The following is a 23,038-nucleotide window of genomic DNA, read 5'->3' as shown; positions in this document are numbered from 1 at the left end:
ATGAATGGTTGATATCTTACGTATGGGCCTTTTATCTTTCTATGTAAGGAGAAAGGAACCTCTACAAAAACGTCACTTCTCTCTAAAGGCTCTTTGATTTTTCTTATAGTAGCTCTGGCAACTCACGCATGATTCTTCCTTATTGTTCCACAGACCAGTGTTTTATTTTTCAATAATAGTTCAGCTGTAAACACGCTGTTGTAGTAATTATCATGGTAACTATGAGTCCAAGAACCAAGAAAAGACCATTAAGATGGATATCAACTGTTGTAACTTTTTACCTTCACTTGTATGTATCTTGAAATTGCAAATATAGTCACTTTCACAAAGCATCCTTACTAAAATTCCTATTTTATTATTTTTGCCTGATTATACATCTTGAATCTGATGCGTCCTCTCCATGGAGTCACTGCTTCATCGAATTGTAACTGCTGTTTTGTACATATAAAGATTTACATTTTGAGATAAAGTGACCCAACGGAGGTCTGAGCTTGTAAAGATGGTCTGTGTTACATGTTGCTTGTGAATTACTGTTCAGATGAAAGTATATAAGTATTTGCTCGAACCTCTTTGCAGTCATAGTTTTTGAAAATAAAGGGTTGGTTGACCATTCTGGTTTCTTCGTTAGTCCCATCAATATAATTAAACCAAGAAAAGTCTTTATATCCAGATAAGTAACGTCCGTCCATAATGAAGTTTTAGCAGAGGTTTTGTGGTATTTTTCCATTTGGTGATGGTATAAATTGGTTTGAGAATAAGATAAAAAAAAAAAAAACACATAAAAAACTTTGTGAGTCTTCAAAGTAAACAATTATGCCTGAAATATATGTATAATCCTCCAAGGCTGGTAAAATGTCTTTTTCTGCCCATTCTTCTTCAGAATCATTTTCACTGTCAGACACTGTCAGATTTCTCTTTTGCCTTCATGATGGTCTAATGTCAGACTCATCACTATCTTCTGACTAAGTACTATCTTCCAGCCGACTACCACAATCACTCTGCACATAATTTGCTCACATGTTCTTCTCTGCCGCAATGTGTCTTTGTAAAACTTTTGCCATAAGAAAAGATGGCTGGAAAGAATTAGATGTATTGCTCATCCTATCTCTGGAAATACTGACTGATGAGCTGAGAAAAAGACACGCATAATGGAGAGGAAAAGTAGTGACGACTGAAACAGGTCAAGTGGCTCATCCCTGAGCCTAAACAAAGATAACTAAGGAAACAGTCTAGAGCACTCTTGTAAAACTCTGTATTGCTTTCAGACCTTAAAATTACTTAAATTACTCTAAGTGGAAACACAAGTTACCTCGTGATGGTCAGCGAGGTGTTAGGATCATGGAGCCCATTTGAGTTTTAGGACTCATATTTTGAATTGTCCTAAATGGATGGAGGCAAAGTTAAATGTTTTAAATTGCTGTATGAAAATGTAACCTCATTACCAACTCTGCCAAAAGTCTGTCTGTTAGTCAGATCCTGGAACTGCCCAGAGGTGCTGTTTGCACTTTCAGTGTGGACAGTGGGAATTTAAATTCACCAAACAGGAGATGAGTATTTCAGTCTTTAATCAAACATCTTTTTCTGGTCTATCACATCAGTAAAGAAAAAAAAAAAATTGCCAATGGCTGTGGTGGAACAGGCACTCATATCCTGGTGGTGTGACTGTAAACTGGTGTAACCTTTTCACATTGTGACTTTGAATATAAAAATAAAAATATAACCACACACATACATATATTTTATATATATATTTATTGATTTCAGAGAGGAAGGGAGAGGGAGAGAGAGAAACATCAATGATGATAAAAGAATCATTGATTGGCTGCCTCCCGCCAATCCTATTAGGGATCGGGCCCGAAACCTGGGACTCTTTAGTCTGCAGGCCGACGCTCTATCCACTGAGCCAAATCAGCTAGGGCCACAAATATATTTTAAAGCAGAGCCTTTCACTATAATGTTTACACCTCTTAACCCAGTTGTGAATTTATACCAAGAAATTAATATGAATGACAAATGTTTTAAACCCAAAGATATCTTTGATATTTTGAGATACCAATTAATATTGTTTATGACCAATATTTAGTAATCTGAATAGAATCATAATGTTATAAACAGAGGAATCATTGGGAATGAAAGGTCTTTTTTTTGTTTGTAATTTTCAAATTTGTACAATAAACACACTATCAATAGGACATAAGTATATAAACAATATTAACAATTATGTTTAAAAATGCATAAAAATGGTCAAGAAAATAATCATAATGTTAATACTTATGTCTCTAGGTGGTAGGATACGGGCATGTTTCCCTTTCCTTTTAAATATTCTTCTGTATCTTGCTCTCCTATTGTACATACACTAGAGGCCCAGTGCACAAAATTTGTGCACAGGGGAGGGTGTCCCTCAGCCCAACTTGCACCCTCTCCAATCTGGGACCCCTTGGGAGATGTTCGACTGCCTGTGGGATCGGGCCTAACCAGGCAGTCGGACATCCCTCTCACAATCCGGGACTGCTGGCTCCCAACTGCTCGACTGCCTGCCTGATAGCCCCTAACCGCTTCTGCCTGCCAGCCTCATCACCCCCTAACCACTCCCCTGCCAGCCTGATCGACGCCTAACTCCTCCCCTGCCAGCCAGATCATCCCCAACTGCTCTCCCCTAACAGCCTGGTCACCCCAAATGCCCGCCCCCCACATATTCCCTCTTTATTAGATAGGGTTTTTTCTTTAACGTATTGGACAGCCCTAACTGGTTTGGCTCAGTGGATGGAGTGTCGGCCTGCAGACTCAAGGGTCCCGGGTTCGAATCTGGTCAAGGGCATGTACCTTGGTTGGGGGCACATACTGCAGGAGGCAGCTGATCGATGTTTCTCTCTCATAGATGTTTCTAGCTGTCTATCCCTTTCCCTTCCTCTCTGTAAAAAAAATCAATAAAATGTATTTAAAAAAACAACATATTGGACAGTGTACCTGCTGTGGTCTTGACAAACCAGTAAAAATGTAAACCCAAACTAAAAGTGTCATAAAATAAACTCCTTAAACAGGAATTTCAGGAGACCTTGGAAAGGTGATATCATGTGGTTGTTTCTTCCTTTTTTCCTTCTCTTTCTTTTTCTTGATGTTTCATCTTTTGTCCTTTCTTTCTTTTCTCCTTGTATTCCTTTTCTGTCCTCTCTTTATCTTAACTTTTTCGTTGGTAGAATCATCAGTACTTGAATTGCTCCGTGGGGGCCCGGGCACCTCCCTGCTGGAGACCTGGGGCTGCCTCTGGGAGGGAATCGCAGCGTGGGGTCGCTGGCGCCTCCCAGCCTGACACCCAGGGCTGCCTCTGGGAGGGGATGGTGGCGTGGGGCCGCAGGCGCCTCCCAGCTGGACACCCGGGCTGCCCGGCTCTCAGCGGCAGTCCTCCCTGGGACTGGGGGACTCTGGCGGGGCTGAGAGGACTGGGCGCTGCCATCTTGTGGCTACCGGCACTGCCATTTTGTCGTGGAGTGATGGTTAATTTGCATATTACTCTTTTATTAGATAGGATTACAATATTGTTATAACTACAAAAAATATAACTTTCAAATAATTTAAACACAAAACACAGCTACTCCTGAAACTTACTTGGCAGCTTGGACATCTGTGCTGGAAAGGTTTCCTTGAGCAATTGCTTTGACTTGGTTGTAGGCAGCCTTGATAACCTAGGACAGACAATGAAAAACTGGTCACCTCTAATCAGTGCTAGCTTCCACAGCAATCAAATGCTCCTCTAAGGCAAAAACACAGGTGGAAGGTTAGCTGCAGAGAAACAGCAGAGTGTCCATTTGGGGTTCTTAAGTCACTATGTGTTCCTTACCTTATCTTTCTAATGTTCCATCAAGTAACTGTCTGTACAACTTATAGTATCTGAGTAGCAAAATTTCTTACAAAAGTGGCAGAGGATGGCAGTAGGGTTTAGTAAAAGCACACAGATTTATCACTGCCTATAAAGAATAAGCACCTCTAAAATTTCCCCAGCCTCTCAAAGTGTAACGTAGTTAATACTGCTATCTTAGTATTCACTAACAAGTAGAATCCATTCAGCCAGTTGACAACCTGACAATACTTGGGAGCTGGAGTTAGAAGAATCAAGTTCCAGTGATGTAGGTGGGCACTTGGTAAATATTTGTTGAATGAGTCAATTAATAAACCTGGCCCACGATTCTCTCCACCCCAACCTTGGCACTATTCTGGGTCTGCTACTTAATGTTCCCCCTAATCACCTAAATTCTAGGACCTTCTATTTCAGCTGCCCATGTCCATAGCCGCACCCTAGGCTTGGCCATCACCTAGAATTGCCCCACCCACTAAATTCTCAATTTGAAGACCCCTGGCCTATGTCTTAAAACATGCTGTCCTTATTTTTCCACTCTGTCAAGATCTCTAGTTCCTTGGTTTGTCTCAATATGTGAGGTCCCTCTGGCTTCACTTCTCGTTAATTCCTTGGTAATATAAATTGTCATTTACTTTCAACATTCTGGGAAAAACTGATATTACCAATGATGTCCTACTTTGATAAGACCTCTCTGTGGTAACTAAAGGGATGTTAATCCAGGGTAGATCAAAATGGTATTCATTGTTCTTTCCTGGCCTCCAAATGTACCAGTTTCTCTTCTTTTTCTTCCTGTTTTCTTGGCCATTTTCCTGAGTCAATTGGTGGTTTGAAATCACCTTAAAGCACGGAGCACCTTAAAGTATAGAGCATAAGGAGCTTCAGTTTTATCCTATGGTTTTTCATACAAAACCCCGATTTCAACACAAGCTATATATTGAGGACTCCCTGTGTCGCCCAAGCTCTCAATTTATATGTCCCAGAGACAACTCAAACAGACCCAGAACGCCACCGAAGTGCTTCCTTCCTCTTTCCTGGAAGCACCGGTGTACGTGTTTCAGTGTCCTCCACAGCAGGGACGCTTTCATGATGTCACAGAGCTCTGCTAAGTCATGGCATTCAAACACTCCACATTTTAACTTAAAAGCTTGTGAGAGTTGATGAGTTTGCAACTTACATCTCCAGCAGCTGCAGCCTGCGAGATAGTATAAATCCCAAAGAGTCCAGAATCCGAGTAACTGGCATTAAAAGCAGAAACCTGAAATATAATGAAACTCAATTGTACATCATTCTGTGCACAACTTTCTTAAGGTTGTCTAAACAAAACTTGTACCTTCACAATGTAAGTAAATAGACCAGCATTTCATTTAGCCAGACTGTCAAGGACTGATGCGTTATCTCTTTCAAAAAGATAATTAAAAAAATATATGTATTTTTATTGATTTCAGAGAGGAAAAGAGAGAGAGAAGCATCTATGATGAGAATCATTGATCAGCTGCCTCCTGCACGTCCCACAATGGGGATTTGAACCCACAACCCAGCATATGCCCTGACCAGGAATCAAACCATGACCTCCTGGTTCATAGGTCGACGCTCAACCACTGACCCATGCTGGCCGGGGAAGAATAATGGTTTTAACTTTTCTGTTTTAAATCTTTCTAAAACAGGTGGAGTACTCTAATTTTTACTGAGTATTCTCTAACCTATTTTGATTATGACTAAAGATGAGCACAAACATGGATTTGTGAACATTATTATTATAGACACAGTGGCTGAGGGGTATGGACTGTGGGTTTTGGCACTGCACAAACCTGACTTCTTCCTTCCGTTGTTGCTCACTTCCTTTCACCAACTCGCTTTCACTTCAGAGACTAAAGTCAAAGCATTAGGGAAAAATTCCTGCTTGGTGGCTGTTACTTATATGTCCAAGGCAGCAAAAAGTGTAGCCTAGGACAACAGTTCCTGCTGTCTGAAGAGTGTTGAGCTCCTGACGGTCACCTGATTGCCCAGGACAGGGCTGCCCAGTGTTGCTGTGGACCATCTGCCTAAAGATCACTGGAGCTGATATTAAGAATACAGACTTTCAGGTTCCTGCAACAGATTACTCACTCAGGTCCCTGTAGGCACAGTCTAGGGCCCACATTTTTAACTAATGTCCCAAGTGATTCTCATGTACTTTAAAATGTGAGACCCAGTGGCGCAGCCCCTATAAAGCTTGAAGAGAGCATAAGAAAAACTGCGCTTTAACTACTTGAATTATAATTCTGAGACTATCCTATTCACATGTCAAATTTCTGACCAAATTTGGAAGTAGGAATTTCTATTAAATTGTCATTGGCCCTAGCCAGTTTTTCTCAGTGTTTAGTGTTGGCCCTCAGACTGAAGGGTCCTGGGTTTGATTCCAGTCAAGGGCATGTACCTTAGTTGCAGGCTCAATCTCCGACCCCGGTTGGGTCAAGTGCAGGAGGCAACTATTGGATGTGTCTCTCTCACATAGATGTTTCTCTCTCTGTGTCTCTCTCCCTCCTTCCACTCTCTAAAAATCAATGGAAAAATATTCTCAGGTGAGGATTAACAAAAATAAATAGTCAATGGACTAAGATTAAACTCCAGCCACTCCAAAGCATCATTAACATACAATGGTGAAGAAAGAACAGAGTACCCTAGCTGGTTTGGCTCAGTGGAGAGAGCGTCGGCCTGTGGACTGAAAGGTTCCGGGTTCGATTCTGGTCAAGGGCACATGCCCAGGTTGCAGGCTTGATCCCCAGTAGGGGGCATACAGGAGGCAGCAGATCAATGAGTCTCATCATTGATGTTTCTATCTCTCTCCCTCTAAAAATCAATAAAAACACACACACACACACACACACACACAAAAAAAAAACAAAAAACCCAGAGTAGAACATGAACCAGGAGAAAGAAAATCTGGAGGAAAACTTAAAAAGCAGCAGCTGAATTTAATTTAGAAATCATTTAGATAATGGTTCTCAAACTGTGCTCCAGGGAACTCTAAGGCTCTGTACAAAAGATTCCAAGGGTTTCATTGTCAATTAACTCTCAAAACTTCTTTAAAAGAAAAATACCTCAGTGTAGGCATTGTAGTTGGGAAACCATATTGGATAAAAAGGCTCCTCTGGCCCAGCCAGTGTGGCTCAGTGATTGAGCACTCAAGTCACAGGTTCAATTCCCGTTCAGGGCACACACTGGGATTGCATGCTCGATCCCCAAAAGGGGGCATGTAGGAGGCAGCTGATTGACGTTTCTGATTGATGTTTTTATCTCTCCCTCTCTTTTCCTCTGTCAAATCAATAAAAAAAATTTTTTTTTTTTTTAAAAAAGGCCTCTGCTAATAAAACCATTTGAAAACTAGCACTCAAGTATTAAACATAGGAGTAAAGCCCTGGCTTGTGTGGTTCAGTGGTTAAGAGTGTGGGCCTGTCCTCATAACGGTCTTGGGTTTGATTCCTGGTCAAGGGCATCTACCAGGGTTGCAGGTTCAATTCTCTGCCCTCATCAGGGCATGTGCGGGAGGCAACCAACTGATGTGTCTCTCTCCCATCGATGTTTCTCTTTCTCTCTCCCTCCTTCCTTCCCTCCCATTTTCTTTAAAACAAATAAACAAAAATGGAGTAAAAGGAGATTGATTTTAATTTTTACTGTTAAAAGTCAAATGGCCAAACACTTTCTGAGGCATAAACCTACCTGTGCCATGTACTGCTGCTGCAATTACGAATACTTAATCCTACAATTTAGTACGTATTACTTTTTTGGGGGTTAATCTTCATGCGAGGATATTTCTCCATTGATTTTTAGAGAGTGGAAGGGAGGGGGAGACAGAGAGAAACATTGATGTGAAGGAGACACATCCATTGGTTGCCTCTCACACTTGCCCCGACTGGGGCCGGGGATAGAGCCTGCAACCAATGTACCTGCTCTAGACCAGAATCGAACCCGTGACCCTTCAGTCCGAGGACCAACACTCTATCTATCCACTGAGCCAAACCGGCCAGGGCATGTGTTACCTTTTAGTAAAAGGCGAGATTTATGCAATCTGAAGAAAAACCAGGGTATATGTGTTACGTTTTAAAGGCTTATCTCTGAATGTCATGTAAGGTATTGTACACTAGGCAAACAATGGGCATTCATTGAGTAATACTCTGTTGACATTTTAAATTCTCTTGATTTGAACATAATTATTTTGAAAGCTTTAGCACTTTCCTCACTGTCAAAAAAAAGGTGTCTTCTAAAGTAGCATGGAGGCCTGGATGGTGTTGCCAATGGTGAGAAGGATCTCAGGTTCAATTCCCGGTCAAGGGCATGTGCCTGGGCTGTAGGTTTGATCTCCAGCCCCAACCGATCGATGTCTCTCTCACATTGCTGTTTCTCTCTCTCTCTCTCTCCCCCCATCCTTTCCATTTTCTCTAAAAATCAATGGGAAAAATATCCTCAGGTGAGGATTAACGAACAAAAAAAGTAGCATGGACTTTTTGCTAAGATTAAATGTCATCATTTTTAACTTAATCTCAAACTGGAGGAGTTTCCTGGTGTATATCTTGTATACTTGATTGGAAAACATGAAGACCAGTGAAATTCAGGAAGTAGCCATAGAACGGAAGGGGACAGAAAAAAACTTAGAAAAAAAGAAAAGACTAATCAGAATTTAGAGAATGTTTAACATTTAAAGCTTTATTCTAAAGGGAACTGAAGTGTAAATTCCCGACTTTTAAAGTATTTTTCTTTCTAGTATACTAGGATAATTGAAAAGATAGTAAGTTTTGGTTTTTGAAAAAGTATTTTTATTGCTTTCAGAGACGAAGTGAGAGGGAGAGAGAGAGAAACATCGATGAGAGAGAATCATTGATCAGCTGACCCCCCCCTTGCATATCCTCCACTGGGGATCGAGCCTGCAACCTGGGCATGTGCCCTGGGAATAGAACTGTTCATAGGTCAACGCTCAACCACTGAGCCATGTACTCTGGCCTGAAAAGACAATAAGTTTTTGACAAACGCACTGAAGTACTAAAATTAAGCCTGGCTGTCCCTTCAACTTTACAAAGATTTTTTGTGTGTTCGTCTTAAAAATTGAGATTAACATTCAGTATATACTATCAGGACTACATTGTAAACACCGAGCATTTGAAAACAAAGGAGAGAGAGCAACTGGGCAGACTTACGTCAAATGGTTGGTGCATCCCCTTGGCAACAGCTTGGTACAGAGAGCTGGTGGCGTTGCTGCCCCGCTTGACATGTGGTCCGGCGCCGAGGACATGCTGGAGAACACTAAATGCATTTGCTTCTGCACTTCCTGTGGCAGCACTCTCTGCTACAAAGGCAGCATGAACAAGACTGTCTCCATTCTGTTCCCGAATTTCACCTGGGCCGTGTCAGGAGAGTGAAAAAGAAAGTGGCGTGGTCACCACTGGTTTTATTCCTCAGTATTCTGTGCCCACAGTATGAACCCACTAAGACGAAGCTTTTCTGAGGCCCACTGCTCTTTCCCTGCCATCCTGCCCTTCCCCCAACACACAAAACACATGTTTAACAGACAACACCCAAGCCATCGAATTCTTTCCTTCCACATTAAGACAGTGGTAGTAAATAATCAGGCCTATTCCACTCTGACATAACACTGGGGGTGGAGGGATTCCTTCTGAAACATACTCTAACAGAACAAAACACTCACCTCCACGGTATCTGGCCTTTGCACCTGATAGACCAAGCCCACCCCTCATGTTCAGAAACCGTTCAGCAACTTGCTTCAGAACAGCATGACTGACACCTATTTCACCAGAAGAAAAAACAAGCTAGAACCAGAATCTCTAAAACACAATTGTAAAACATCGACTATTTTAAAAATAATGATTACACAATTCAAATATTACAGAAATAAACAGTAAACAAGAGTCCGCTCCCAAAATGCCATTCTCTCAGATACCTACTTATAGTTTCTACGTGTTAATCTAGAACTTTTTCTAGGCATGTATTAATATCACCTTCATTTTACTTACAAAATGGTTATTGTATTGATATTTAACTTGTCTTTTGTAATTTACAACTAAGTGAGTGGTCTACATCAAACCTTTAATGGTTATGAAGAATTCCATTATATGAATTTACTTAATCAACCCCTTCTTTATGGACATTCAGGTTTCCAATAGTTGGCTATTAATACAATATTCATTGTGTATCAAAGGATACTTTTGAGAGAGTAAAAAGACAACCAACAGAATGGGAAAATATTTGCAAATAATGTATCTGGTAAGGAATTAGTATCCATAATATATAAGTCTTACAACTCAACAATAAAAAAAACATACAGCCCACCCAGTGTGCTGCAGTGGTTTAGTTTTGGTTGACCCATGAACCAAGAGGTCACTGGTTAGCCCAGCCAGCATGGCTCAGTCGTTGAGCGTTGACCTATGGACTAGGAGGTCACAGTTTCACTACTAGTCAGGGCACATACCTGGGTTGCAGGCTCGATACCCAGTGTAGGGCGTAGAGGAGGCAGCCGATCAATGATTCTCTCTCATCATTGATGTTTCTATCTATCCCTTCTCTCTCTAAAAATATATTTAAAAACAAACGAATAATAAAAACAAAACAAAATCCCTAATACAAAAATGGATAAAGGACTTGAATAGACATTTCTTCAAAGAAGATATACAAATGCCCAATAAACACAAAATAAAATGCTCAATGTCATTAGTCATTAGTGAACTACAAATCAAAACTACAATAGATTTCACATCCGCTTGGATGGCCATAATAAAAAAGGCAGAAAATAACAAAGGCTGGTGGGAATATGGAGAAATTGGAACCTTTGTGCACTGTTGGTGGGAATGTAAAATAGCTCAATTGCTTTAAAAAACAGTCTGGTAGTTCTTCAAATATGTCCTGACAATTCTTCTCCTAGGCATATACCTAAAAGAATTAAAAACAAGGTGTTCTAGTCTGGCTGGTGTGGCTCAGTGGTTGAGCGTGAGCCTATGAAACAGGAGTTTGTGGTTCAATTCCCAGTCAGGGCACATGCCCAGGTTGCAGTCTTGGTCCCAAGGAGGAGGCATGCAGGAGGCAGCTGATCAATGGTTCTCTCTCATCACTGATATTTCTCTCTCTCTCTTTCCTTTCCTCTCTGAAGTCAACAAAAATATATTGAAAAAAACAAAGAAAAACAAAGTGTAATAATCTAGCACAATAACCAAAAGGTAGAAGCAACACACATATCCAGCTGATGAGTGGATAGATAAAATATGGTGATGGAATATTTTTCAGCCAGAAAAGGGAACACTGGTACATGTTACAATATGAATGAACTTTGTAAATGTTATGCTAAGTGAAAGAAGCCAGTTACAAAAGGCTATGTAAAATATGATTCCATTTATGTGAAAAGTCCAGAACAGTTAACTCTGTATTGACAGAAAGCAGATTAGTGGTTGCCAGAGAGGCGAGGAGGAGGTGGAATGGGGAGTCACTGCTAATGAGTAAAGGGCTTCTCTTTGGGATGATGAAAATAATCAGAAATAACAGTGTTATCAGTTGCACAACTCTGACTATACTTTAAAATACGGGTGAATTTTATGGCATGTGAATTATTATACCTCAGTTAAGCTATTACTTACAAAACAAATGAACCAAAAAACAATATTGCAAATAATCTCATGCAACCAGTTTGCAAACCTGATCAAGTGTTTCTGCAGGTTAAATTCTTAAAAGTAAAACTGCTAGGTCTAAGAACATAAACATTTAGAATTTTAATATACTAAAATAGGCCCCCCAAAATGTTATATCATTTTATACTCCCACCAACAACTTTTGAGAGTGCCTACTATTTCCATATTCTGGGTAATACTGGGCAGGGTCAACCTTTTAATTTTTGCAAATCTCACAGATAAAAATTTTCTTAATTATTAGTGAGGCTGACCATCTTTTACCATGATAATTGACCCCCACCCCCCACACACTTTCCCCATGAGTTTGTTCATGCCCTTTGTCTATTTTTCTATTAAATTGTTCTTCCTAAAAAAACAACAAAAAATCTTGTACAAGTTCTCTGCCTAGAGAAACTTGCCCTTCGTCAAAGGTTTCGCAAATACTTTAATGAATTTAAAACTAGTAGCTTACAAAGTTAAGTGATGGATTTTACTTTCCAAGAAAACACACTTGCAATTAAAATCTCATTACATACTTCCTGTGAGACATAAACAGGACTGAGGTGTCCCATTTTGTTCAATCCTGTGTTCACCTAATTACAGTTTAAAGATTACTTCTTAAAGAAGCAAACTGACATGTAGGCAATTCCCACTTACCAAGTCCAACCAAAGCCATTCTTGCACTTGTAAAATGGTTCTGAACATAGTGATGTAACTGAGGAAGTGAAAAACACCCATTAGGTGATATTGGTATAAATACGTAAAAAGCTGTAAAAACTTAAAACTGCAGTTCAGCAGAAAAACTCTCACTTAAAAGCTGTATAACAAATAATAAGGGACCACCTGGATTTTTTTAAAAGTACCGCATAAAACAGGGGTGGGGAACGTCCAGCTCACGGGCCGGATAAGGCCTTCAGAATACTCTCGTCTGGCCCTGCCAAGGCGTTAGGGTGGGTTAATTAACTGTTTGACCAAATAGAGCAGGCTCATTTTTAAGGTGATAATTTTTAGGGCCTGCAAATGAATATAATATATCCAAACGGCCCTTGGCAGAAAAAAGTTCCCACCCCTGGCTTAAAAACACCAGAACGTAATGTGTTGATGGTTACATAACTGTGAATATAATGAAAATTCTGAATTGTAGACTTTAAGTAGGTGAACTGTATGGTATGTGAATTATACCTCAATAAAGATGTTGCTGGGGGGGAAAAAAAAGAGTAAAAAAGAGAATAAAAAATTAGAGCACATCCTGGCTTGAACCTGAAAAAAATGGGATCTAGTTTATGATTTTAAGATAATGTAATTTAAGCAGCATACCAGGTTTCTTTTGTCTTTATGCAGGTAGTACTAAACCACTATGAACATTCTATAGAAGGGCTAACAGAATTACCCTACTGTACCTCTTTCACCCATCTTGTCATGAGCTTACTGTTTATACCAGGGTTTCCAACCTGGATGATGAAATAATTATCTGGAGGACTTAAAAAACAACACTATCTCTGTTTCCCCACCCCACCCCATTCCCAGGCTCATACACAAACGGATATACAGTAGAACTCAATGTGGAATCCTAGAATCTTTATTTAAAACTACCCACCCCACCCCCAACCCCTGGTGACCTGAGAATCAGTGAGATTTGAGAATCACTGGTTTATAGTATAATTTTAGACCTAATATACAAAAGTCAGACTTAAACATGTATTCTCAACAGGAGCACTATGGCTCAAGGGAATGAAAATTGCTTCTTCAGGGTGAGAAAAGAATCTTATTCCTTTTATATACAGAGTACAAATAAAGATACAGTGCATAAACAGACAGTGTATCTGTGGTATTAAAAATTGGTTGTGGGGGTAGAGAAGAAATGGCTACCAAGGTTCCTTGGTAATGGGTTATAATGTTGAGAATCACTAGGCTAGGGAAGCGAGACTGAATTTTTAATCAAGTTATCAAATTTTTGTGCTCTAAAATGAACGGTGTCTATGAATACAGAGTTGCCTTGGAGATCCATATTCTTTTTTTTTTTCTATTGAGGTTTTTCTATTGAATGCTGCCATTGCTCAAAGTATTCAAGTACTAATTTCTTTAGAATTTCCTTTAGCCTAGGGACACATTTCAAAAATGCTAATAATTTGAGACAACCTTGGTGAAGATTTTGGTATTTATCTATGAGATACACACTTTATTACTCTTTTTTTTAAACTAAAGTATAGTTGACACAATACACATTTTGTTTTTTAAAAAATGGGACCTTTGGTATATCCTGTTCATAAATTGCCTTTTCTTCACCTGACAATACACCATGGAATTTTTCCATATCAATTAATAATATGAATGGTTGAATAGTACTCCATTTTACAGCTATTTAGTTGAATAACTATTTCCCCAATGATACACACAGGAAAAGGTCTAGAAGACAATAAATAAACCTACATATTCACATTGACTGCCTTTAGGTATATGAGACATTTTCCTTCATTTTGCTTGTCATTGTTTTCTGAAATGAACAGGCCCCTCTTATAATAAAAACTTTAAAAAGTTAAAACATACAAAAATTGTTCTGATAGAATTTTAGTTAAAAAGCTTATGGGGGAAAAAAAAAAGCAAGTGTATTTCTTAAAAAAAAATTAGCAAACAGCTTGGCCCGTATTGCAGGAGGCAGCCTATGGATGTTTATCTCATTAATGTTTCTCTCTCTCTCTATCCTCCTTTCCTCTCTCTCTAAAATCAATAAAAACTTATTTTTTAAAAAGTTAGCAAATAAACCCAACATGGCAGATGAATGTTCAGTTTAATGTGAAAAGAAACCCATTTTATTTTTTATTTATTTACTTATTTAAAAAATATTTTTATTGATTTCAGAGAGGAAGGGAGAGGGAGAGAGAAATAAAATATCAATGACGAGAGAGAATCATTGTCGGTTGCCTCCTGCACACCCCACACTGGGGATTGAGCCCAGAGCCCAGACATATGCCTTAACGGGGAATCAAACTGTGACCTCCTGGTTCATAGGTTGATGCTCAACCCAAGCCACAATGGCTGGGCAAAGAAATACATTTTAAAACGTAATGTGTTCCACATTACCTCATCTGGTGTCACTTTTCCAATCCTATAATCAGGACAATACAAGGAATTAGCCAAGGCATTTCGGTAAGCTGCAGCATGCAGATTTTCAATGATATCTGAAAAATAAGTAAAGAAGCAGTTATGGATATATAATTTTTAAAAAGACAACAACATTTTTAGAACTTAAAAAGCAACTAGACTATAAAGCTTTGGTCGTCTTATGGCAACTTTTATTTATGTTTATTTTGTTAATCTTCACCTGAGAATATTTTCTCCGTTGATTTTTAGAGAGAGTGGAAGAGAGGATGGAAAGGGGAGGAGAGGAGAGAGAAACATCAATGTGAAAGACACATGGATTGGTTGCCTCCCACACATGCCCCGACTGGGCTGGGGGTCGAACCTGCACCCCAGGTACATGCCCTTGACCAGGAATCAAACCCATGACCCTTTGTTGAGGGTTGATGCTCTAACCAGTGAGAAACACTGGCCAGGACATCTTATGGCAACTTAAAAAATTTTGCCAGTTGAAACTGCTGAGAAAAGTAAGAGATTATACATATGACAGTAGTTTCTACACGTTAGAATCCACATAAACACTTTTCTATCTACCTGGTATTATCTGGAAAGTATAAAGGAAGTCTGACTTGCCACAAGACCTTGGACAAATCATTTAACCTAAATATTATTTACTTCTAGGTTCCCTCTCTAGATAATGAGGGAGCTGTCTGGGTAAGAGGTGCTAGGAGAGTGTGAAGTTTAGGTCCTATCACTAGCTTTCAGGGGTCAAATGCTATCCCCACATTGTATTCCTCCCCAGTGCCCTGGTACTGTCCCTGCTTCCTGCTTGAGCCTTTGCTTGAGCTATGTCCCTTTCACTTACTTATTGTTGGGCAATCTTCCTATGCCAGGTCCTGTGCAAGTGCTGGCAATACAGAGACGAGTCTATCCTCAAAATGCTGAGAGAGCCCTAGCTGGTTTGGCTCAGTGGATAGAGCGTTAGATTCCAATCAAGGGCACATACCCAGGTTTTGGGCTTGATCACCAGTAGGGGGCATGCAGGAGGCAGCCGATCAATGATTCTCTCTCATCATTGATGTTTCTATTTCCTATCTCTCTCTCCGTCTTCCTTCCTCTCTGAAATCAATAAAAAAAACAACCCAAAACAAAACCAAAACGTTGAAAGGAAAAAAAAAACGGTGAGATCAAGTATTATGGGTATGATGTCAATAGTACATCAAAAGTGCAGAGGGACATGGGAAGGCAGTGGGAACTAGATAGGAGTTAACAGAAGTAAACCCTGGGATGAATGAGTGGGTGTTTGCCAGGTGAGTGATTTGGGAATGGCATTTCAAGCAGCAGAGACGACGGCGTAAAATATGAGGACAATTTGATTCAAAGGGGGACTGCAGCTAGGAGGGGCGGGGAGAGCAAGAACCAAGGGAGGCAGACAGGGCCAGGCCACGTCCATGAGCACATATGCTGTGTGAAGGAGCCTGGGCTTTCTCACAGGAATTAGAAGCCTTTAAGGGATTTTCACTGGTGTCTGTCAGAGGGATCCCTGCACTGTAACGGCAATGGGAAGATGGGCTGAGGAGTAAACCTGCAGCAGACGCCTGCCAGCAGACAGCAACTGCTCAGGCAGAAAGAATGAGGACTGGAGCCTCACTGCTACCAGCGGGGAAGAAGCCACTCTGTACACACAGGTCGTCTTGTGTAAATTTTACCATTCTATCTCTAAAGTATCTCCCCACAATATATACACACTTTGAATAATTAATTCCAATGGGTTCAATCTGAAAAGAAAGAAACATCAATTGAGCTCTCAGCTGTTAACTGTGCATACATTTTTTGGGACACCCTGTATTTCTTTGGTGGAAGCTGGGAGTGACAAAGATCATACTCCTTTGTGACACAAAGTATTACCGTGCAATAGTGTCAGCTAACATGAACCAAGCACTCATTATATTGCACACACTTGACAGGAGACGAGGGTCTGCATGCTGCCTTTCTGTTTGTCTCTGTGTATTAGGTAGATCTGCTAGGACTCCCCAACTTGTTATGATGGATCTTGGACTCAGTGGCTCACTCTTCCAGATCACCGGAGCTAGGGGCTCCAGGAACGTCTCTTGTGTGGGTTATGTGCGCCCTCCTATTGTAATTGAGTCTTACATGCTGTAGGCCTGTTCGTGGGTGGAGTTAGCCCTCAGGTTGGCTGACTATAAGGATAAACCTCGATCACAGTGTATGAGTCGCTGTGCAGGGGCCGCCCACTGCCGCCCACCCCCCTCCCCCCCCTGCCCCCTTGGAGTTGTTCCCAGTGGGGTCTGGTGCCTGTTGGAATCCCCCTTTGCACGTGCACGTGCTGTTCATGTGGCTAGCTGGGTTGAGCTCTGGTTGTGTTGGTTCTGGGTCCACTTGGGCGGGTTTTGGTGCAGGCTGATGTCAGATGTTGCAAATAACTGGCCTTGGGCTACCTGTTTGGAGCTACCACACTATTCACTGTCTGTGGCTGCCTCTTTTGCGCTTGGGTGTGTGCGGGAGGGACCAAGCTGTGTACAAGCCTTGGCTTCCTCTGGGGGCAGATCAATGAAAGGTCTAAGGCACCCTGAGGTCTGCCTACTCCACCACCCTGAGGCCATCTGGTCTTCCTCCAGAGCCTTCTGAAGAAAGGCTGTGGAGAGGGCCCAGGCTGCCTGCACCCACAAACACTTCCACGGGGTATGAGCTCGGCAGGGCAGGGGGACAGGAGTTGAGAGGACCAATTGAGCGGGTCTCCTGCGACAGGCCTGCGTGCGGAGCGAAGCGCATCCCATACAGAGCCTACTGGACCTGAGTGGTCTGCCTGCACATCTGCTGCTACCAAAGCTGTGTGACTTCCAAGTGGAGGTGCCTGTTTACACATGTTTCTCCAGTTGTACTTGTCAAGGTGATATAAGCAAACACTGCATCCACATAAAACATGAGCACAAAGAAAGTCATTTAAAAAATTAAGTAGCTTGCTTTGGAAAGACCCAATAAAGGTGGGTTGGCTAAACAGTAACAGCCATACGTAACAATAAACAACATCAGCAGCACCAATAAACTGCTGCTGGATTTGGTGGGAGCAAAACAAACAAATGAACAAAACACGGGGTGGAGGGACAGGAAAATGCCTAGGTTTCCATAATCAATATATTATCAAAGATGAAAAATTATCAACAATATACATGTTTAGAAACAAAAGAACAAACAATAGATTTAAAAAACTGGACAAATTTATGGAAAAGGCATGTTCAAGCCCAAGTAGAATAAAACTTCAGTGACATTGTTTTTCCTCTCTATACACTCATCTTCTCAAAAAACCAGTATCTTAGAAACAACTGACGTAATCTGAAAAGGCACTTACGAGCCTGTGGGTTCTGAAGAGCCACAGCTTTGTCAATCCTCAGCTGAGACTGAAGGGCAGCCACCTCCCAACGGCGAAATTCAGGTGCTGTGGTGACATTGAGCAGGAACTCCATCAGAATCTCGCTGGAGAAGACATCAGGATACAAGTCAGGAGTCAAACATTTAACACCAACATCCATTCTATGGAACTAACACCCTCAAACTAAACTTTAACCTCGTGGCAAGTACACTGTTTTAAGCACTTGGCAAGTCATAACCCAAAACCAAATCCAGAGGTCACAATGCCACATTTAGAACTGAGCAGCTCAGTATTCCTTTAAAAGCAGACACCCCAGCCTGGCCGGGGACCGAAGTTGGTTGGGCATTACTCCAATACGCCAAGGCTGTAGGTGTGGCAGAAACACGAATCAAACAATGAATGCATAAGTAAGTGGAACAACAAACTGATGTTCTCTCTCTGAAATCAGTGACTTTTTAAAAAGCAGATGTCCTAGAACATGCAGGTGCTTACATGTCATCCCGCAGGCATTCCGCAGTGTAGGCCATGTTTTCCCTTGTTGAAGTCACACTGCATCAGAAATAATTACAGTGAATTATTGGGATCAGAAATTTCCCCTTATACCTTTGTTAAACAAACCAGCTCCTTTGAAAATAAAAATTATTCTGAAGTATAAAAATATATAAATAATATATTCATCAACTAAAATTTTAAAAATATTTAAAAAGCACCCTGACTGGTGTGGCTCAGTAGATAGAGCATCGGCCCATGCACTGAAGGGTCTCGGGTTCAATTCCCAGTCAAGGGCACATACCTGGGTTTTAGGTTCAATCCTCAGCCCCGTGCATTTGCCGGAGGCAACCAATCGATGGCTTTCCCTGCACCCTTTCTTCCACTCTCTCTAAAAATCAAAGGAAAAAAACCAAACAATCTCCCTCCCAAAAAACTATATTGTACATCTGAAACTAATATAATACTGTATGTCAACTATAATTGAAAAATGAAAAAATATTAAAAAGATATTTTAATAACAAAAAAACCAGCAAATAATTTAATCTTAAAAAGGAAATCCTGACATATTACACATAGATGAATCCTGAAGACATTACGCTAAGTGAAGTCATAAAGGGACAAATACTGCATGATTCCACTTATATTAGATACCTCGGTAGTGAAAACAGACTGAACACAGAGAGGTGGCTGGCAGGAGCTGGGAAGGCGAACACGTCCCCATTCTGGAGATGCATGTTGCTGATGGCTGCTCCATGCCCCTTACCATAGACCCGCACACTCAAAAGTGACAAATTTCATGTTATGTATATTTTACCACAACTTAAGAAAAAAAAAAGACAAGTGAAGTTGCAAATCTTTGTATCTTTCCCAGGTTAATTCCCTTACTCTCTCCCCCTCTAGAGACAAACATATTCGTAAGCATTACACATTATTATTTTGCTTTTAAAAAAATTATACATGCCTCATACTTTAAAAAAAATCTTGAAATAAAATTTTCCACAAGACATTTTGTTTTTAGTCTATGTTGATATGTAGCTCTAGCTCATTCCTTAGCTGCTGTGTAGTAGTCCCATTATTTGAGTGTATCATACTTTACCCATTTCCCTAAAAGTGGCCACTGAAATTGTTTCCAGGCTCTACAAAGACATCTTTGTGCATGTGGATTGAAAAATGCTAGGTTTTAGGATATGCTCATTTTCAATAACACTAGATATTTCTTGATTCTTTCCGAAGTAGTTATATCAATTTATACTCCCACCAGCTGTAAAAGACAATCTCCATCTCCCATAACACTACAACACAACACTTAAAAACTGATGGCGTGGCATGATAGCACACTACTGAGTACCAGTAAAGATCGCTGCGTCTGGCTTTCTCTTCTGGTATTAGCTGTTCCTATCCTTTGTCCATCCATCTTCTCTGAGGTTGTTTTTTTCACCCTAACTTGTAATTATTTTTCCAAACAATCCTCTCCATGTTAATGTATGTTGCAAATATCTACTCCCAGTTAATTAAATTTTTACTTCAAAGCATAAAGATGATTTACATTTTGATGTAGTCAAATTCATTAGTTTTTTCCTTCTTTAAGAAATTCTTAACCACCCTGATAACAGAATATTTTCTGGTGTTTTCACTATTTATTTACTATTACTTATTTTTAACAAACCTTAATTTACCACCGACTGCTTCAATTCCACGGGTTATCTTGAAAGATGATGCTCCTTTTGTAGTCTTAAAAGAGAAAGAACAATTGTTTTTAGTAGTTTTTTAATGCTGTTTGCCAAACAGCACATTATATCATAACTTACTATTTTACTGTCATTAGATTCAAAGGGAACTTTACCTAAACAGTGGATCCTTTTGAGTTTAAGAGTTATAAAATAAAGTTCACCAAAAAGCACAAGTATAACTTTTTATATCAAGTACATTTAGGCAAAAATTCCATTATCAAATACAAGCTTACTGGGTTCATCAGTCTTTTCTGAAAGAGATTTGCATATGGGAAAGAATAATTTTCTTTTAATTTTTGGTACTTTAAAACAATTTAATTGGAAAAAAAAACTTTTCTTTTATGCTCTAGCATGAACATTCAGAGGAACACTAATTTAATACTTCTCTGTGGTAAATATCCTGTGGTTTTTCATGTTATATTAGGGGACTGTACAGGGTTGAATAGTGTCCCCCCAAAACTCACATCCACTCAGAACCTGTGACTGTGACCTTATCTGAAAGTAGTGTCTTTTGCAAAAGTATTTGAAATGAGGTCACAGTAGATCAGAGTGGGCCCTAAATTTAATAGGAATGGAAGAATCAAGTAAGAGGGAAAGTTGGACACAGAGACAGAGGAAATACTGTGTGACAGGCAGAAATTGGAGCGATGCAGCTACCAGCCCAGGTACACCAGGACTGCTGCCACCACCAGAAGGAAGAGGCGGGGAAGACTCTTCCTAGAGCGGGCAGAGGGAACTCGGCTCTACTGACACCCGAGTGTGACTGCTGGCCTCTAGAAATCCGAGGGTCGTTTCTGTTGTTGAAGCCACTCAGTCTGAAGCACGTGCTATGGTAGCCCCAGCAAACGAATACAGGTACACTGCTTTTCCTTCCTGCAGGACCAGGAGACCACAGCATTTCTAAACAGGATGAGGTAGTGAAGGTGCTTACCAGACTAGACGCAAGACGAAGCAAATGAGAGGTTCCTAAGTTGTTCGAGTCCTCGTACCTACTGCCAGCTTTAACGAACAAACCAATTCTTGATGCAGGAGCATAGTTTTCCAGAGACGCAATCACTAAACCATTTGGCAGTTTGGTAAACTGTATTTAAAATAAAGCAGAGATGTGATCACTGTCTTCATATTACCCAAGACAGAAGGCACGTCTAGGTTCCGGGGAGCCACTCCGTGAGACTGACCTCGAGGTCCTGAGGATGCACAGGCGCTCCTGCAGGGGCAGCCGTGGCTTTCACTTTGGGAGCAACTTTGAGGGAATAAAATCTCTAAAGATACAAAAAAGAAAGGTTACACACATTTCTCAAGAACACAGCATACCCTATCCTAGTGTGCCCAGCAACCGAAGGCGTTCAGTGGTAGAACTCCGTGGGAAGATTTGGCTGATGAACGTACCATGGACTTATGAACCCACCATTTTAGCCAAGCCTCTCCTAAACCTCTATTTATTTGTGGAGCCTGAGGAATACCAAGTTCTACATACTCACTTTTACTATGTAAAGAATTACTGTGTTTTCTTAGACCTTTTAACTACCTTATTAAAGTGTCAAGAGGCTCTTTCTAGCTCTAACGCTTTGACATTATTTTAAAAAGTGTGGCATTGTCACAAACCACACCCTTTTTACAGATTTTAGAATTACTGCTTCTCTCATCTGCTCAAAGAGTCTCGTCTTTTTAGTCTATTTTCCAATTGAAATAACATCTCCTTAATCATTTAGTCACTTTTAAAAAAGCCAAAGTATACCAAGGAAAACTTCTACCAAGCACCAAGTATTTCCCACAGTATCTTCACTCTTCTGTGTGCTACACTGAGACGACACAATGAAGGGTTGTATCTTTTTGACTAATACAAATTATATCATCTTGAGATTAACAATAGCTCATCCACAGCAGAATCTCAGTGTGTAATATGCAGCCACTGATAAGGTAAAGGGTCATCTTAAATGTTGGCTAATGATCTAAAATGCAGAACTTTTCTTAGACAAATGATATACCATGACCCAGAATTTATTTGACCATGCCTAAAGTTTATGAGGTTACTAGTGGATATGCACATTAAGAACGAATAAAACATTGCCGAAACCGGTTTGGCTCAGTGGATAGAGCGTCGGCCTGCGGACTCAAGGGTCCCAGGTTCGATTCCGGTCAAGGGCATGTACCTTGGTTGCGGGCACATCCCCAGTACGGGGTGTGCAAGAGGCAGCTGATCGATGTTTCTCTCTCATTGATGTTTCTACTCTCTATCCCTCTCTCTTCCTCTCTGTAAAAAAACCAATATATTAAAAAAAAAAAAAGAATGAATAAAACACGGTACTGCCAAAATCAAATGATCAAATGTGAACGACAGAGGGCGCTTTATTGTGCTTTCAGCAGCAGTGCACTAACTGGTTCCTAGTTTTCATTTGCTGCAAGACTTTGTAGCAGTGATAAATTACAATTAGCTTTGCTTTATCATCAATTTTGTTTGCTGGTTGTGGTATAGTTAACCCTATTTGTGACTTTGGCTTTTAATTATCCAAAAATTAAAATTTAAGACACGTGGGCATAGAAGTTCAAATATGAGCAATCCATAGTTCTATTGCCAAGGGAGAGTTAGGCACTTTTCCTTCAAATGTGCCTGAACAGCGACACTTCGTTGGTTATGTGTTTCTTATTTGTCCCATTCAAATCAGCTGTAAAGAATTATCCTAGCGATTACTAGGTCATTTAAGTAACAAAATTGGTATAAATTTATTCTTATGTAAAATATGTTATCATTAGAAACGTTGATAATTACTTTCAAGTTTACTGCAATTTGTTTACCTTGGTATTCTCCAATTGTTACTTTTGAGGTTTGTGTTTTTTTTTTCCT

The 23,038-nt window shown here is 40.3% G+C and overlaps 1 protein-coding gene across 2 annotated transcripts in view; it reads right to left on the bottom strand.

Moving 5' to 3' along the window:
- LOC103296194 (cytochrome b-c1 complex subunit 2, mitochondrial) overlaps positions 1–23,038 on the bottom strand; it is a 28,251-nt gene that overhangs the window by 4,146 nt on the left and 1,067 nt on the right. The window contains exons 2-13 of one of the 2 annotated variants that reach the window (XM_054714403.1): positions 21,372–21,455; positions 21,125–21,274; positions 20,130–20,194; positions 19,115–19,240; positions 18,464–18,520; positions 17,951–18,075; positions 14,584–14,681; positions 12,160–12,217; positions 9,537–9,632; positions 9,028–9,227; positions 5,031–5,111; positions 3,607–3,683 (exon numbers count right to left, since the gene is read on the bottom strand). In XM_054714403.1, the coding sequence (XP_054570378.1) occupies positions 3,607–3,683; positions 5,031–5,111; positions 9,028–9,227; positions 9,537–9,632; positions 12,160–12,217; positions 14,584–14,681; positions 17,951–18,075; positions 18,464–18,520; positions 19,115–19,240; positions 20,130–20,194; positions 21,125–21,274; positions 21,372–21,455 (1,217 nt within the window). The remainder of the gene's footprint in view (positions 1–3,606; positions 3,684–5,030; positions 5,112–9,027; positions 9,228–9,536; positions 9,633–12,159; positions 12,218–14,583; positions 14,682–17,950; positions 18,076–18,463; positions 18,521–19,114; positions 19,241–20,129; positions 20,195–21,124; positions 21,275–21,371; positions 21,456–23,038) is intronic. The other variant, XM_008152736.3, reaches the window with a different exon arrangement.

Source organism: Eptesicus fuscus, chromosome 4 (genome assembly GCF_027574615.1).
Source record: "Eptesicus fuscus isolate TK198812 chromosome 4, DD_ASM_mEF_20220401, whole genome shotgun sequence".
NCBI lineage: Eukaryota > Metazoa > Chordata > Mammalia > Chiroptera > Vespertilionidae > Eptesicus > Eptesicus fuscus.
The sequence above is the reverse complement of the archived record's forward strand: the minus strand, read 5'-3'. Positions and strand labels throughout refer to the sequence as shown.